Genomic DNA, 18,706 nt, shown 5'->3' on the forward strand with positions numbered 1-18,706 from the left:
ATTATGTCTTTACCTGCAAGTGCAGTTGCTCAGGAGAGTGCTGCCATCTAGCGACGTGATGTGGATACAGGTTAAGCACGTTGTGAAATCCTTTCACATTTTCCAAGTACAGTAAATGCTCATGAACCACAACCTTTTGCCCTCATTGTAGCAAAAATAAATATGCCAATATTAAAAAATGTATTTATTTATTTTAGTATATTTTTAGTATAATTTATTGAGATAGCAACAAGCACACAAGAATAAAAAGCAAAGCATATTTGCTCACGTTTCACTTTATATTATAAAATATATTATTATTATTATTAATAATAATAATAATAATAATAATAATATTAATAATAATAATAATAATAAATAACATCAACCAAACAAACACAAAGCAGAAAGAAATGTTTAGAGATGGGCGTTCATAGTTTTGACCACTCGATAGCGCCATTGTTCCTTATTTCCTCTTGAAGCACAACCCGGAAGTGGAGCTTTTCACCACTCAATAACTGGATAAACGACACAGGGTTTGTTTGCTAAACTCTTTTTATTATTAACTTAACATTTAGACACAAGAGTGGGGCAAGTGTAGGTATGTAATGTTAGAGTACAATGGGCATTAAATAAAAACAAAAATAACAAGGTAAAGGCAATAAGGCATGTGGATTGCTGGGTTACTCGAATAAGAATTGGTTTGATGAATGGTCCGGAGATTGTTTATTGTATGCATTGAAACAGAAAATAAAACACACTAAATATAAGCAGAGAATGTATGGAATAAGAGATCCTAAAATTACTGTTCACATGTTGTACTGTTTAAAGCATAGTCTCTAACATTATTGTTCAAGTTGACGTGGCGCTTAATTTCATCTCAGGCATTCAAAACAACATGGCACATTTTTAAAAAGCCTGTAGTACTCCTCTTGAATCTGAAAAACAACACCACCACTTTTATTAGCAATATTTCAGCTGCAAAGCCCAAGGGGAAAATAATACAAATGTCTACAGCACTTCATATAACTACCATAATAATACACATATTGCTAAATTAACCATTTTGTTTTATATATATATATATATATATATATATATATATATATATATATATATTTTAATATTATTATTATTATTATTATTTATTTATTTATTTTACTAGATTTTCTTAATGCGTCAATTTGATCCGCAAGCATAACAGGAGGGTTAAGACATTAATTTCAATTTACAAAATATTATAAACCTAATCAGACTTTTTTTTAATTACATATTCTATAATATTCAAAATTATTGTTTGATTCAAATTAGAAAACTGAATTTGTCTAAGATATGATAAATATGAATTTTTGTGCATCTCATTCTCGTCCAGTTCGACGGGTTTTATCATTTATCATTTCTGCTGGTGTGTCTGAAAAGTCTATGTACGAACGAAGGTGGCGACATTTACCTTTCTGGAGAGCACACAGAGGAAGATGAAGATGAACATGCCCTGGAAGGCGTTGGTGATGGTGAACAGATAGGCGGTGAGCGTGTTCTCGTAGAGGATGTGCAGCACACCGAAGGTCCAGGTGGCGCCCAGCACAAACAGCAGCGCTATGGCTCCGCGGGCACATGACCTGACCAGTCACAAGTCACGCAATCACACTGATGGACAATAAGAGCTGAGATGGACATGTCAGATCGAGTATTGCCAATCCCACCTGATGTTCTCGTAGTGGCTTGTTTCAGGCTTCTTCACCACCGTGTGTCGGTACACTTTGTAGATGATCACTCCGAAGGCCAGCAGATTCACCTGAGTGGAGATCAAAAACAATCACATGACAATTTCCCTCCAATTTAGACTTTTGTGCTTGCTTGCCATTTGATTAAATGACCAACCAGAATGATCAAACAGGCGGGTCCGATGAAGCTCCATATGAAGTGGTTCTCTGTGCTCAGCCAACACCTGAAATACAAAAGCAACATGTCCACTTAGCAACCGTGATTAATTGAATTTTGCCTGCCTTTTATCATTGGACCTCAGCTTCTATAGCTCTCCTGATATCAATCAATACAGCCTGGTTTGGTTCAGCCCCAGCAAATAGTAGTAGACACAGATGCTTTGTAGCACCCTATAATGTAATACTCTACTGAAAATGTAATAATGCCTGAAAATGTAATTACATTTGCACTTAACTTGATCAAAAATGTAATAAAACTAATAATGTAATTTAAAAAAATCCTGACTGATATTGTAATAAAATTTTTAACAATAATTACTACCTCATTACACGGTTATATCATATCCCCAAACTCTTTGCGGCAGAGCAGTCCTAATCAAGTGGGCGGAGCTTACGTTGATTAACTCTCTGTAGAGTTGGTTTAACTCTGGCAAATAACTCCAACACAGACCTTTATTTACAAATGTCAACCAGACAGTGTTTAAAAAAAATACACTTTTGAGAGGTGAAATCAATTCTGAAACATTTAACACCAAAATGTAAACACTACATTTTTTTACTGCAAATGTATATAGCATTCTTAGATTCTCAAAACACAAAATGCAGAACTTTGAACTCAAAATAAACACATTTTTTACATTATCTGTCAAGGTTTATCAGTTTTGAGAAAAAAAGATCCAACTATAAATCTAATAACTCTCCAATAATGTAATAACTAAGTTATTACATCCATACATTTTCTTTACCCCGCGACCCTTGTGAGGACAAGCGGTACAGAAAATGGATGGATGGATGTTATTACATTGTTGAAATAATGTTATTACAATATCAGTTAGGATTTTTTATTATGCTGGTGACATTATTAACATGATCAAGTTTTATAAAATTTTTGATTCGATTTTTGATTTTGATTTTATTATTTTTAGTAAAGAATTCAATTATAAGGTGCCACATTTTCTTAAAAAATAAATCTGTGGTGTATAACTTAAATTATTATTATTTTAAATAATGCTATCTAGTATCTACTGTCACCATCTTCCACTTCCTTTGTCCCAACCAAGCCATGTCATTTCTTTTCTTTAAAAAAAATCCATGGATTTTTTCCCCCTCCGCTTAAAAGATGGTCATTTGAGTTTTAGTGAAGGTCTTTTTGCAAACCTTTACTGCCACACTTCTTTGTAAATGCGTCATCAAATAAAAAGATAAAATATCCATGCTCACATTTTATCAGTGCCGTAATACTTGGAACCCAGCGTGGCTGAGATGGCCACGACCACTGCCGGACTTCCATAACCGAAGATGTAAAAGTTACGGTGCAGGAAGCCTTTGTTGTAGATGACGCCAACCACTATTAAGTACAGATGGATGCCCTCGATGCACATCCAGGCAAAGGCCGCCAGGAAGAAATAGTGCAGCAGCCCCGCAATAACCGAGCAAAAGAGCTGCCAGGAAACAAAGAATGGGAGACAGAGAGAGAATATTTCATTTGAAAAAGGCCATTTGAATGACCTGAAAACATATAAAAGTGTTGCTAAATGTTGATTTTCATGTTAACGCCGCACATTTCCTGCACCACGACCAAGTAACCATAAAACTTAAATGATATTGCAATATAACGAGACAATAAAAATGATAGATACAAATTTAGAAAAGCAATGAAGTGAGTTCCGTGTGTGAAAAAAACACAGTTTGCCCACAGAATTGAATATGAGACTCAATTTTGAATAGAGCGTTAAATCATGACTAAAAGGAAAATAACATCATTGTTCTCATTCCAAACACCCAACAGAGGGACATTAGCATGTTGATTTTTCTTCCTTCCTGTACTTTATTTCAACATTTAAAAAGACACTGTTTGTGCGACCTTAACTAATGTGTTTAGATACAATAAACAGCAGAACTTTAAAAAAAAAAAATCTAATTAGTAATGATTGAAATACTTGTACAATCATCATCATAAATAAATATAAGTAACACGGTATTAATTAAGTTGAAGGACTGCTATTTGCATTCACACGCTGCGGTTCATTGGTTTGATTTCACATCCATACGTTTTGCAAATGCTTTCAAGTTCCAAGTGGGGTTCTTGTAGGCTAAAATGCTGACATTTTTAAGAAGACACAGATGAAGCTGATGATGATGACATACAATAGCTGCTCTTTTTTGTTGTCCATCATCCATCCATCCATCATACAGTTTTTACATACTGCTTATCCTCACTCGCCAAAAGCAGTGTAGTCGTCCATTCGCCTGCGTGTCCTCGATTCCCACTTTGGCTGTGTGAATGTGCGAATGATTGTCTGCCTCTTTATGTGCCTTGTGATAGACTTGCAACCAGTGCCTTTCACACAAATTCAGCTGGTGTCGGCGCAAGTTTCACATGGCCCTGAACAGGAGCAGTTGTATAGAAAATGAAATGCAAGCGTTCTCAAAAATGTGGTGCGTGCATTCCACAGGCTGCATGAGCACCTTCTACTAATGTGTAATGGTGGTTGTTCGTGTGATTTTGTTTCATAAAATGTTGTTGAATATATGCTTTTCCTCAATGAAATTGAACTTTTTCTTAAAATACGACAGAGCCCCCCTGGTGCCAGGGTATGGAAAAAATATATATTATTTGCTAATCTGCACCCTCATTTTACTAATCTGTTACCTCACTTTACTAATCGGTACCGTCAGTTTAATAATCTGTTCCCTCATTTTACTAACATTTACTAACATATCACCCCACTTTACTAATCTGTACCCTCAATTTGCTAATCTGTACCCTCAATTTACTGATATATTACTTCACTTTGCTAATCTGTACCCTCAGTTTATTAATCTGCACACTCATTGTATGCATCTGTTACCTCAATTTACTAATCTGTTACCTCACTTTACTAGTTTATTAATATAGTCCCTTAATATACTAATATTTTCCCTGAATTTACTAATCTACTCATCTGTACCCTCAATTTATTAATCTGTTCTCTCACTTTAGTAATCGGTAACCTCAGTTTACTAATCTGTCAACTCATTTTGCTCATCTGTATCCCCAGTTTACTAATCTGTTACCTCACTATATTAATATTTACCCTGATTTTGTCATTTATTTCCTCAATGTACTACTCTGTAACCCCAGTTTACTAATCTGTAACCTCAATTTCCCAATATGTTACCTTGCTTTACTAATCTGTAACCTCTGTTTACTAATCTGTCACCTCAATTTACTAATCTGTAACCTCACTTTTCTAATCTGTAACCCTAGTTTATTAATGTTACCTCTCTTTACTAATCAGTAACCTCGGTTTACAAATCTGTTACCTCACTTTCCTAATATGTATCCTTAGTTTAGTCATATGATCCCTCAATATAATAATCTCTCCACTCAATTTACTAATCTGTACCCTCAAACTAATTTGTCACCTCACTATACTAATCTGTATCCTCAGTTTACAACTTTATATTCTGTTACCTCACTTATCTAATATGTAACCTCAGTTTAGTAATCTCTTCCCTCAGTTTACTGATATGTACACTCAATATACTAAACTGTAACCTTAGTTTACTGTTACCTCACTTGAATCATTTGTACCTGTTCCGTTACAGATTTTTGTTTACAGATTAGTAAATTGAGGGTGAGTAAAGGGAGGGAACATATTAGTAAACTGCGGCTCCATACTAGTTAATTTAATTTCAAAATATACAATAGTATTCACTCCTGTCAGTTACCTTGTTTTCTTAAAACTCAACTCAACTTTATTTATCGAGCACTTCAAAACAACCATTGCTGTTGCAAGGCAACAGTTCAGCAATGTATTTCAATATTGTAGTAGCTCTTTATAAATTGTTTGCATAATTCCATGCAATATTATTTTTTTGAGTATTTGTAGGGAACATTTGCATGCTGTTTGCAATCTATGTTAGGATAAGGGAGGGTGTGTGGTTTAGAATTGTATTTATTTTATTTTAGTATTTTATTGGCTGTTTTTTATTTTTATAGTTGGTTTTACTAGATTTTACATGTATGATGGTGTGCAGAGCTCACTTAGAAAACACTTGTTTATAAAATGTACTATAGAAATACAGTGGATTGGATTGAAAATGTTTAAGAAGGGCTGTATTAGTGACCACACGAGTTTTTTGTCGTCACCTTGTGCGTGTTCATGTTGATCCCCACCAGGAAGATGAACTCGGCCATGAACAGACTGCAGCACAGGTTCTTGTGAATGGTGGTCCTGGTGCTCTGGATCTCGCTGAAGAACCAGAAGGTGAAAATGCACATGGACAGACAGATGAGGGAGATGATCATCCCCAGCTGTGTGATGCGGGTCAGGACGGTTTGGTGGGCGACAAACTGACATGTAAAGAGAAATGGATGGTGTCTTTATTCACAGTTTAATTTGTGTTTTCACTTTAACATGAAGCCTTACATTGGCTCGCCCCGACGACATGAGGATAGCAAAGTGTGTGAGGTGGTTGCAGGTGCACGTGGTCGCGTTGCTGTTGACGTGCACGGTCTTGCAGCCGTGCGTAGCCCAGTGGCCTTGCAGGCTGTCGGTTTTGTACTCCCAGAAGGCGCATTTGGTCACATCGGTTTTGAGGTCGACGGGCTTTGAAGGAGAAAAGGAAACAAAAAATACAGTTAGATGCATATATGTATTGCATTTGGAACAGCATTCTTATTTGTGTAACAGTGAAGGTAGAAAATTGGTAGCATTAGGATGATATTAACTTTTTGGTCCCCAAAACGTATAAATACGTTCTATTTTAAATATGACCAGTTTCCCAAAGATGTATTTATATATACATATCTCTCTCTCTCTCTCTCTCTCTCTATATATATATATATAATGTTTATTTTATGCTAGAGCATACAAAAGGGTTTGATGCAGCCTCTGAACTGAAGAGAACAGCTGAACCAAAACGGCCAGCAGGTGGCAGCAGAGTATAAGAGATCAACCAGGGCCGTGTTGAAAAAAGCTGTTCTCCCCACAATTTTAAACTGATTTGTGAATAATGATTAAACTTAGCTATATACGGAATATATATATATATATATATATATATATATATATATATATATATATATATATATATACGGAATCAGATAGAATTTTACTTTTTTTCCTGATGAAGAGAAGAGACTCTAATCGTTTATGTTTTTTATGCAAGCGCATACAGAAGGCTTGGATGCAGCTTCTGACATGAAGAGGTGGCTTAAAGCAATGGCAGGTGGCAGCAGAGTATAAAAGATCAATAAGGGCCATGTTGCAACAAGCTTTATTTGCCAGTGTTTTCACTAGGAATGTGAATATTGATGAAACTGAGCTAATGCTAATTGCTATAAAACAGAAACAAATACAACTATACTATTTTTCCTGATGAAAGAAGTGACTCTAGTCTTTCTTTTGGTAGGTTCCATGTTTTTATAGGCGAAGGGGGTTGCTTCAATAAAAATGGCTGGGGGTGAATGACTTAAATGGCAGAAAATTTGTGCAGGGCGTTGTCATTACATTTTTGTTTTCATATTTCTTGACTTGGTAACATCATTATGTCATCTGTCAACAAAAATAATAATCCAATATGTTTCAGGACAAATAAATGAACTACTAATAAATTTAACAAACGCCACAAAAATGTAAATACAAAATAAATCATTACTGTTATTCTTTGAATCCCAACTCTACAAAAGTATTTGCGTTAAATGTAAGATCAGAAGTGAGTTTTTAATTGTGTTGGCATGAATTGCCAAATAAGAATACTTAAAAATAAATAAATAAATAAATAAAACACTTACAGATCATTTTAAAGAAAGACCTTAAAATTGCTTGAAATGAGTGGCAATTCTTATAATTCTTCAAATATCTAGTTCTTGATCATGAAATGGCCACATGAGGCATCGTGAGTATGAAATGAGACTGCATATCGTCCCAATACTGATACTTGTCCATCCCTATATCGTGATATCACATTGTACTATTGCAGTTTGGGTCTTAAGGTGGAATTGTTAGGTGAGATATTTTGGTACTCACTAAATTCTATAAAGACGTAGTATAGGGAGAGACTGAAAAGTAGAAAAGGATGACATAAAATAACTTTGAAAAAAATTGCAGGAATAACATCAATAAAAAAGTAATATACTGTCAGAAAGTACTATAGTAAGAAAGTAAAAGTCATGACAAGGTGAATGACAGGAAACTGGTCATTTAATGACAAAAAAAACTGGAATATTAAAAGATCAAAAAAAGTTTTTTTTTCTAGAATAAAATCTTAATGTTATGAGAAGAATTTTGTATAAATTTGACATTTACATACTCATTGTTTAGCACCATCATCAGTCTCAACACACCATCATCAGTATTTATTCCTGGAGCTGGATTCAAACATTTACTCATTACAGTTTTACACATGTCATATCGTGCAATTTACCTTGTTAACTCAATTGTTGCCAACTTTTTTTCTTTTAATTGTAGCCCTAGTACTTCTTCATAAGAATCCAAATGTTAATTGGCACAACGACAGAAGCAAGTCTCGCAGTAGTTATTCTTATTGGTGTTTTGGATACAATATATCAAACTGAATAAAACTAAATGTTTGTAAGGTGTAGCACAAAAATGCTTACTGCAGCAGAATGACCAGATATTAAGGGTAACTCCCCCCAAAAAGGTTCTGTGCCGCAAATTTGCAGCATCAGCAAATTGAGTGAGAGCTCAGCGTGCCCGTTCATCTTTACCTCAACGTGCCTCAGAGTGAAGATGACATGGTCAAGCTGGTAGACGTCAGCAGGTTTGACGGCCGCTGCCACCACTTGGGAATTGACAGTGATTTCCCCCGTTTCTGCATAGCGCGAGTAGTCGGTGACACCCGGGTCGATGCTCGGCTTCAGGATGTCTCCCATGCTGTCATATCGCACAAACAGCACTGACACGCTCTCTGATGGACAACACAAGTTGAGCAAACACACGGTCAAAGCTCATTCTTTGGCTGTCTTTGCTGATGGACAAGGAGTGTCGGATTTGACAATCCTGAAATTTGTAATGTCTCAACATCCAATATTTTATAAATATTTGTATAGTTCCCTTCCATGATTGATTTAGTCAATCTTTTTTTTTTCCATATTAACAAATATACTAAGATGCACATTTACAATTCTTTTACAGATCCACATTGTGGTCAATACATCTTACATCGCTCTGGGCCAAAAATGATTTATCTTTAAAGTGAAAGACACTCCTTTCTTAAACCAACACATCCCTTCATGTTTAAGCTAAAAAATTATATCTGCTTAAAGTGACAGTGTGTATTATTTAGTGCCATCTAGTGGTGAACTAATAGAATACAACCATTTTTAAGCACAATGCTACCACTAATTATTACCAATTATTATTTGGAGCGAGCGAGCAGGAGCAGCTAGAGCCGAAGAGCGGCTAACAAGAGCGGCGAGTGGGAGAAGCTTGCAAAAGCCTCAATCATAGGACTTAGCGGCGACCACCTGCAGGCCCCGGAAGTTAAGCGGTGATCGACCCATTGGGTCCGACACTAGCTGCAAGCACCACCAGAGGCTAACTTGGTTCGCAAAGTTCTTCTCCTTCCGGTATCCGTAGCAGAAAGATGGCGGTAAAAAATGCCAGCCTCGTGTAAGGTGTGGCACAACCTATGAAATATAATTAGCGATTACTTGATCAACAATTATATTAAAAATATATATATGTTGATGTGATAGAACAGCATATTGTTTTTTTTTTAAAGAATGATTATTAATTTACCACTAGATGGTGCTAAATAATACACACTCTCACTTTAAAGCCTCCAATGGCTGAAATAGCCCAGCGGATAATCGTGGGAATTTCCAAGCTATGATGAGAAGCACTAGCCACCAGCTAGCACGCGAGCTAACAGGCTTCCAGGACGTCAATTGCTCATTGTACGGGCCATGGGCTCGTACGTGGTGTCACCTCCTTGCTTGGGAAGTTAACTCACTCAGTGTCATCTCAGTAAAAATTTACGTTGAGAGCCGTCAATGGTTGTGAATGAGTTAAATAATGACACTGAGCTGTTCGGTAAATTGTGCGATCCAGAGAAGATGCATTTTTTTGTGGTATGGAGTATCTAGCTAAATCGGTAAGTTGTACATAGTTCTCAGTCATTGAACACGTTTTCAGCAATTATACTCAAACATGTAATGTATTTTGTAACAGGTGGATGATTTCACTTCATAGGGTCTTGAATTAAGGTGAAGTACGGTATTTGCTATTTTTGCTCTTAGATCAGTGGTTCTTCATTATTTTTTTGCAACCATTCCTAAACTAGCATTATTTTTGTCATATGACCAAGATTAGGCTCACCGTTACTATCCTCCTTTGGTTTCATCTTTGGAGTTAGAGTCACGATGTCCCCTCCCATGGTGGATGACAATGTGGCTTTTTTGTGATGAGCTTCAAAAGTGAAAAGTCTCATTTCTGTTAAAGAGGATTAACAGATGTTAATATTGACGAACACTACTCAACGTGTAAATAACGACCTTACCCATTTGTGTATCGTTAATTTGAAGCTCATTGGACGATTGGAGGCTGTTAGCCAAAATAAGAGCACTTTCTTCAACAGCATGCAGGAGCTTGGTGACGGTTCGTTCCCGGCGCTCCTCGTTGATCCTGCTCCAAGCTATCAGCTCATCCTTCTCTACCAAGTTGTTTACCGCTTCAACTAATTTCTGTTGACAAGAGCATACTCCATATGTTATTCCTCCAACATGCTTGCCACAAATTTTGCAAGATAAGATGCGTCATGGTCGAAACAGTGAGTGAGAAGAATGAAACAAGTGAGTGAGGATTACTGTGAGCGTTGAGTGGACAACAGCCGGTTCGACAGGCTGATCCTTTCCTCCTGCGGCCAGCAATGACGTGGACCGGCTCAGGGCCTCGACATACGCAATCACTTCCACAGGGGTCAGATCCCCGGACGACTGCTGAGCAATTTCATTCAGTAGGCTTAGGGGCTCAGTCAGGTTGCTCATCTAAAAGGGCAGCAAAGAAAGCAACTAACATTCCATTCAGCTGGACAATTCATTTTGATAGGAGAAAAGATATAAGGATGTACTAAGGTAGAAAACACTGTGGGTTGTTTTTATTAAATTGGTTTCCACCTCTTCACCTTCAGACGCACCTGCAAAATCTGATGCGCTGCAATATAAGACTTGTATCAAAAATAAGGATAACAAAGCTGAGTTTTGTTTGACACCGTCACAGAGGTAAAAGCTATTTATATTATTGTTCTGGTTTGCTGTAATGTCAACTCAAACAGAGATCTTCCTGTCACGGTTTGACGTGGATGTGAACCCAAGTGCAGGGAAGGAAGGCAGCAATTGCTCAAAGATGAAATGTAATTTAATCAAATGATACGAAAGGGACAAACAAGATACTTGGTACTTGGCCAGACTAGGGAAGCACACAAGATCAATATGACAAAAACACAGATCATGAACGAACCTAAGGTAAAATAAACTCAAACAAACCCAAAACATGAAGAAAATGAAACTAAACAAGACCCAACCAAAACCATGGCACTTCCTAATAGTTATCTTGTGTATCTAAATAAAGATATCAAATATAAAAACTGAAAATAGTGTTGTATAAAAAAGGTCCACACCCTGAGAATCAAGCATTTAAGTGAATTTGTTGAAATGTATATTTACTTGTACATTGTACGTTTCCAGAATTATTATTTACACATTCATACTTTTTAATATTTTTTTTCCCAAGTAGTTAAATTGATGTGTCAAATGCCAGCAGATGAGGTACTTACATATTCCAGTGTTTTATTGACAGTCTGTGTGATGCACCCAATGTTGTCATGGCAGTGCTTTTGGGGATGATCTGAAAAATAACAATTGGAAAAATCAGCTGGACCAAAGCATTGTTCCGTCAATTTCACCAGTCTGAATTTTATGCAACATCAACACTGGGCAACATATGAGCAAATGCGGTGAGCGTGCATGTGTATACTGACCTTTACATCTTCCACCTTGCTCGGGATGAAAGTGCTTAGTGCCAGAAGTTGGGATGTAATCACGCTGACAAGTGCAATAGAAAGATCCATTGATATTATGGCAGTGTGAGTTCGGTCCGCATGCCTGTCCTGCCTCACATTCATCAATGTCTGAATAATGCACACAAAGAGCTTCCCTTCAGTTTAAAGCAAACACAATGCGATTAAAGGCGATTCTGAACTTGAGAGAGCCAAGCACATAACATAATGTAATGACACATAATCAAATCTAAGCATTGTAATTGATAACGTGATTTCATTTGAAATATCCTTAGTAATAATGATGCATATGGTGGACTACATGTTTTCATTATGTGTGTGGGCTGAGAACTACAGTTGCACATTTGCAACGAAGGTGTTGTTGTTCATGCTGCATATTGAGCCAAAGTTCTCGGGAGAATTCTCAGAGCAGCAGATGGGGAGGAAGCGAAAGGCCCGGGGAAGAAGCACCTCCAATGTGTTTATCCTCCATAGTTCAGTGAAAGACAAAACAGTTCGCACATTCACACGCTGTTCCAGCAGCTAACACCTAACAGCTGTTCAACTGCGTTTACAGGCGTTGAGAAGGTAAGTCAGTAATTTGCAAATACATTACCATAATGACACAAAGGAAATCACACATAAGTTCTTCAAGCTTTAACTAATGCTGTTGCTAATTTTCTGAATTACCATTTTGGGTCGTAATCACCGTAATCCTCAATTTCAATTTTTGAAGTCATTAAATTATTTGAACTATGTTAATGACAACTAAAAGCTACTCGACTTTTGGGACATTAGTTAATTACCTAACATGAGCTATCATTCTTTCTTGCACATCAACCACTTGGGTAATAAGAAAAAGTCTCTGACTGCATGAATTACAAATGTTTTCCCCGTGTGTATTAAACAATACTGTAGTGCTGTGTCATATCATACCACACCCATTATTATAGGCTACCGGTATTATTTTTTGACACCATACAAAACACCATATAAAAGTCAACAAACAGCTAAGTGGAGCACTTCCTAGTTTTAGTCCATATGAAAAGAAGACCGAATGATAAATAACTGACTTTGTTATATATTGTAGAGCTTCGACCATTCGGTGATGCTTTGGTTTAAGAAAAACCAGGCAGCTCTAACAAATCTGACACAAAGAGCTTTTTTTGTTTTGGATGAATGTAAATTCTAATTCGTATCATTTTGATCATGTGAATTAACCAGCAAAATCCACCCGTTTTTATCCCTCTCTGTAGGCGGCCATTTTGCCACTTGCTGTTGGCTGAAAACAACATCACAGTCAGTTTCTCAGGGCTCAAGTGCCAACTAATCATGGCTCAACTTCATCACATCACATGATCAAACTCATAAAACAAGTGAGCTGTGATTGGTCATTACATGAGACTTGAGCAACTGTGATGTAATTTACAGCTGAGTTGTCAGTAAGTGGTAAAATGGCCGCCCACTTTGTCCTTCACTCTTAAAATGAATTTACATGTTTATTTTTTAATTTTTTTAATGCAAGAGCATAAAGAAGGCTCGGATGCAGCTTCCGACATGAAGAGGTGGCTTAAAGCAATGGTAGTTATTACAAAAAAGGGCCAGCAGGTGGCAGCAGAGTATAAGTGATCAGCCAGGGTCATGTTGCAACAAGCTCTTTTTGTCAGCGTTTTCATCAGGTATGTGAATATTGATTTAACTTAGCTATATTCTAATTCTAATTGCTGCAAAACCAAACAGATACAAATATACTTTTTTTCCCCTGATGAAAGAAGAGACTTTAATCTTTTTTTTTAGTAGGTTCAATCTTCTTATAGCAATAGAATAGAATATTCTGCGGACCTTGCAAAATCCAGTAAAACAGCCGTGAGCGAAGGGGGGTTGCTTCAGTGAAAATGGCTGGGAGTGAATTAAAAGTAGCGTTTCAGAATGTACCATTACCTCTGCACTCAGTGCCATCATTGGTCTGGAACTTGGCCTGTCCAGTTGAAATGTAACCCGGCAAACACGTACAGTAGTAACTGCCCAATGTATTGGTGCAGTTGCCTTTGTTGCCGCAGATGTTTGTCACATTCTGGCATTCATTGTCATCTGTGGCAAGAAGAGAAGAACATTACAGTCACTTGGGGAACCCTCAAGGAGTCACTTGGCATGACTGGTTCATGAAGTAGACAACAGAAAACAGCAGAAAGTACCAAGTTGATGTTTCAAGACAAGCTATAGGTTTTGGTTTATTTAGACTGATTCTACAATGTTTGGCGTAAAGGATCGTGAATGACTACCACTGATCTAAATCACACCAGCTGGCAGAGAAAGTTATATTCGAGAACCCCCCCCAAAAAACAAAGGAAACAAATTGACAATGATAATTATGTTCTATGCAGCACCACTAGTCTTATTTTGGCATTCAGACATCGTGGAATATGAGTTAAACAGCAAAATCCAGCCATTTCCATTTTAATTTTTCAATCATCTTAGGGGACGGCCATTTTGCCACTTGCTGTCCACTCAAGATGACATCAATGTTGCTCAGGTCTCAGGTAACAACCAATCACAGCATAGCTTCAGAAAACAGGTGAGCTCTGATAGGTTGTTGATGTCATCTCCAGTCGACAGCAAGTGGCAAAATGGCCCCTAAGATGGACAAAAACGGCTGGATTTGACTTATTTCCAGTTGGTGTATTGTGCAACTTTTTTCTTTTTTTCTTTGTTTGCTAGAAGGGAAAAATGCACATCATTCTAATTTGAATGTCTGGCTCACAAACAGACAAATAAAATGTATCAAATGGGTGGCTGCTGTGTAAACATAGGATTCGCTCAGTCATAAACAAAACAGTTTTTGTTTTGACTTGGAGGCATGTTCTTACAAATAATTACATGCCACGTCCTTGTTCTGCAAGGTTTCGGGATTTTGTGTTTAATCCTACTTTAAATACTATTAATTTAACAGCTGATCTCTGACTGGAATTATTTCAGCTGATGTTGAGGTAAACCGTCTCTCCCCATGCAATTTACTGGAACCGACTTGATCTGAATTTCCACTGTTGTTTTCACGTGTCAATGTATGACAAATACTGTGCATTTCCTCTTGTCTGTACTTTATGCACAAAGGTTGTCCAAGAGGGGATATCCTGCCTTCTCATGAGAGGTGACTAGGATTCAAAAGGGAAATACCTCGCAGCGTGCACAGGATGCCGTAGCAGTCGCTCTGACACAAGTATCGCGCCTGCGTGCTGACTTTCATGTTTCATCTGCAGCACCATTGAAATAAAAAATGGCTTTTCTCTGTTTACATGACAAAAACGGCAAAGTGAAGTCGTAATAGCAAATTTATAGAGTGAACTTTATTCAACCCTGCTCGTCCCAGAATCATCTGCCAGTGTCTATGTGGTGGAAAATGGAATTTACAGCATGTGCAAAACTCTTGGGCCACCATTAGATGTGTTAGTAATGTAAATATTTAAAATGTCACTAAAAGTATCAGCTCCTGAGTGAGAGTTCTCATTGTTTTTATGTGGTTGACTGTTTTTCAATATACTCCATTGGCGGCCTATTGTGGCGGTTTTACGATTAGGAACTAGAAATGAGAAGAATTGAACATTACAATTAGTTTCATGCAATTTTAAGTTACAAAAAATGCTATATTTGGATACATTGTATAGGTCTTCCTTAAAAATTATGTGTCTGTGCTTTTTTTGTTGTTGGGGTGGGGGGGGGGGGGGGTGTATCAAAAGTACTAAAAGCACCTGTAGTTGGTATAGTGACTACTCAAGAAATGAGTACTCATACTCGTAGCCTATTGGTGTGAAAAAAAGTGGTATCGAGCATTCTATAACCCTAACCCACGATAGAAAAGTAGATATGTTTGACATAAAAAGAGTATTTGAGATAGTGAGGTTCATCTGGAAACATATTCTAAACAGTGCAGAAACACAAGAAGACAGATTAATGACTAATAACCAACTTTCTGTAACTCAAAATTTTAGCCTCTAGCCACCAGTTACATACACATAAAGTCTTTGATTAATTCAAGTTTAACATTACTTGTGGTTGATTTAAAAAAAAAAAAAAAGTTTTTTTTTTTAAACCTTTGAATTTGTTAATAAAGATAGTTTTAAAGGTGTTTCATCAAATTACTCAAGCTGTAGTTATTGTACGTGTTAGGATGTTTACTTTGCACAATCACGAAGATCAACATACATATGTGTTGCAAAGCTTGTAGCATTTCAATATGATATTCAGCTATGTGAATACGAAACAAATGTATGAAATAACTAGTTTAAATAGACAATTAATTAGCACAAACTAACATCTTAAAAAAAAGAAAGTAGCCTTCTAACCAACCAAATGTCCGAACTGGGCCCTTTCAATTGATGCACTGTTCACCTTTGCTGCTAGCTTCTCCGGATGCTACCGATGTGCTACGCTAACACCTGGACCATGGCTACTTCTTGCCCAGATGTAGTGCTAGTACTAAAATGTCAGCGAAGCTTGCATGACAAAAACATTTCTGGAACTTAAAATGTTTGTCAAGTCAACCACCAATCTGAAGACAGCTCTTTGAAGCAGAGGTAATAAATACACTGACTCGCTGAGCTAAGTTGGCTAGCTTTTCATAATTAAAACGTACTGTTTGGTAAAGGCTTTTTGTCCAATTTGTAGCTTTGTCAGCATGCTACACCGAACTGGTACTGGGTATAGAAACTGTGTTATTGTTGGGATTTGACTCATAGTTAAATGTATAAATGAGCAAACTACTTTAGGACCCTGTTAAGCTGAATTACTTTCAGTTTCTTACAGTCAGTAAAATGAAATTCATGGTCTGGTTAAGCTCCTGTAACTATGACCACTTGTGTTTATGATATTAATCACACTATATTATTTTCGTTTTCACAAGTTACTGTTTTAACTTAAATTCAACTTTGACTGCAGATGACTTTGTTGGACTTAAGAGAGCTGGTTTAATTTATTAATATTATTTCTTTAAATTTGCACTGTATTTTGCTCAATTTCCTACATCCAATAATCAAGCTGCTGTACTACTAATTGTCAATAGTGCACTAATTATTTTCCATTTAACACTACTAATTACTTGGAATTTTTCAGAAAAGTAATAATAAAACTGTACAGTCGAAGCTATAAAGTTGAACATCACACCTGAAATAACAAGTTGTCCGGATTCCTGGAACCTGGAACATAGAGATTTTACTGTATTCAACTTAATTAACAGTATTAATATATAAAATGACCACTCGCTCGTGGAGTAAAATAGAAGTAGGTTCTCACCCAATCATTTTTTTTTTAAACAGGCTCCTTGCTTAACTTTTCAGTCTTAATTATTTTTCAGCCCATTTGACAGATGCTTTTAAAGGTTCCCCTAACATATGTATGGACATTTCAATTAGCTACCATTATTATGTGTTTTAATAATCAGATAACCTATCAGCATTTTTTTTTTTAAATATGAGATTCACAACATTTTAGAATGTCAACAAAACATAAACACAACTGTCAACAGTAGAACTATTCAGCGCATGAATGTTATTGTGTATTGATATTTACCATTGCAAAACGTTGTCCCATCTCCGGTATATCCATTGTGACAAAAGCAAGCCTCATTGGAGCCATTGAAAGCCTTGCACGATGCTAGTTTGTGGCAAGATTTACAAATGTCAGAGAATCGGCAGGGATCCATCATACTGGAGAGCCATGCTGTACGGACACAAACACAAAATTGTACCTTTGAAAATGGAACACAACATTTCAGTCCCTGCACTGGTGTAATATACATTACATGAGTTATTTGAGTACATTCTGGTAGTAATGGTAATATATTTGTTCACGTTAACATTCAGCCGCATTCAACTATGTCAATTTTGCTTGATTCACATACCTGCCAAAAGTACTAGTTTCATCGGTGACCACAGCGAAGGCTTCATAATTGCGCTGGTTCTGAATTTGGCTTTTAGGACACGGTGCGCAGTGGGCTGAACTCTGACGTCGTCCATTTCCTTGCATCACTTTTCCTGTTTCCCTAAACCTGGCCCTTCCTGTCTTGATCTTTAATCTGCTTCTTGCCAAAAAGACTATAGCAGCAAAGTCCCTCATCTACTTAATGCTCTCCACCAAGTACTTCTTCACTTTACTACAATTACTATACACTATACTGTGCAATGTTTCGAAGCATTTGTGTTTGTATTTCTAGACTTCCTGTGGTTCATGTTGCCCTTTGGAAAGCCTCTGTTGCCATTGTTCCAATCGTCCAATGAGATTTCACTCAGGACACAACGCAGACTATGGCTGGAGTTAAGGATGACCTCCTCCCTTCCGCAGATAACTTTACATAACTCCACTGTTGCCATCTTTAACTACACAAGCCCAAGTGGGTAACGTACAGTGTCTTGTCATCTTGCTGCGTTTTAATGACTGGACAAGATTTGAGCTGCTCCTACTAATTACAGTAAATTCTATTTGCTGGCATTTTCAAACAAATGAGCAACAATTTCCTGACATTTTCACTACATTCTTTTTCAGAAATATCACTTATATGTATATTTTTTTCATAATCATAATATTTAGGGCTGGGTTTAAAAAAAGAATCGAATAATTGATTTTGAATTTATTTTCCTTTTCCAGCGTGATATCGATTCATAAAACCATGACTTGATTATTTTCATATCTCTTTTTAACAAGAAAATTGAATTTTAAAGCCCAATTTTTTTTTGTATCTTACTGTTTTCTTGAAATTTACTGTTTACGTGAATTCAAAAGTATTT

At 36.7% G+C, this 18,706-nt stretch overlaps 1 protein-coding gene across 1 annotated transcript; it reads right to left on the minus strand.

Moving 5' to 3' along the window:
• Window positions 1-522: 522 nt before the first annotated feature.
• Window positions 523-18,079, minus strand: adgrl4 (adhesion G protein-coupled receptor L4). The gene is made up of 16 exons (XM_086089273.1): window positions 17,824-18,079; window positions 17,493-17,642; window positions 13,872-14,021; window positions 11,913-12,062; window positions 11,709-11,779; window positions 10,741-10,920; window positions 10,434-10,617; window positions 10,253-10,366; window positions 8,641-8,840; window positions 6,338-6,517; window positions 6,058-6,261; window positions 3,144-3,364; window positions 1,861-1,927; window positions 1,683-1,774; window positions 1,430-1,598; window positions 523-917 (listed from the first exon to the last, which is right to left on the minus strand). Exons 1-16 carry the CDS (start codon window positions 17,936-17,938, stop codon window positions 855-857), a joined length of 2,310 nt encoding a protein of 769 aa, XP_085945399.1. The 5' UTR covers window positions 17,939-18,079; the 3' UTR covers window positions 523-854.
• Window positions 18,080-18,706: the final 627 nt, after the last annotated feature.

The sequence above is a fragment of the Leptonotus elevatus genome, chromosome 11, assembly GCF_054856555.1.
Source record: "Leptonotus elevatus isolate MCC_2025b chromosome 11, RoL_Lele_1.0, whole genome shotgun sequence".
NCBI lineage: Eukaryota > Metazoa > Chordata > Actinopteri > Syngnathiformes > Syngnathidae > Leptonotus > Leptonotus elevatus.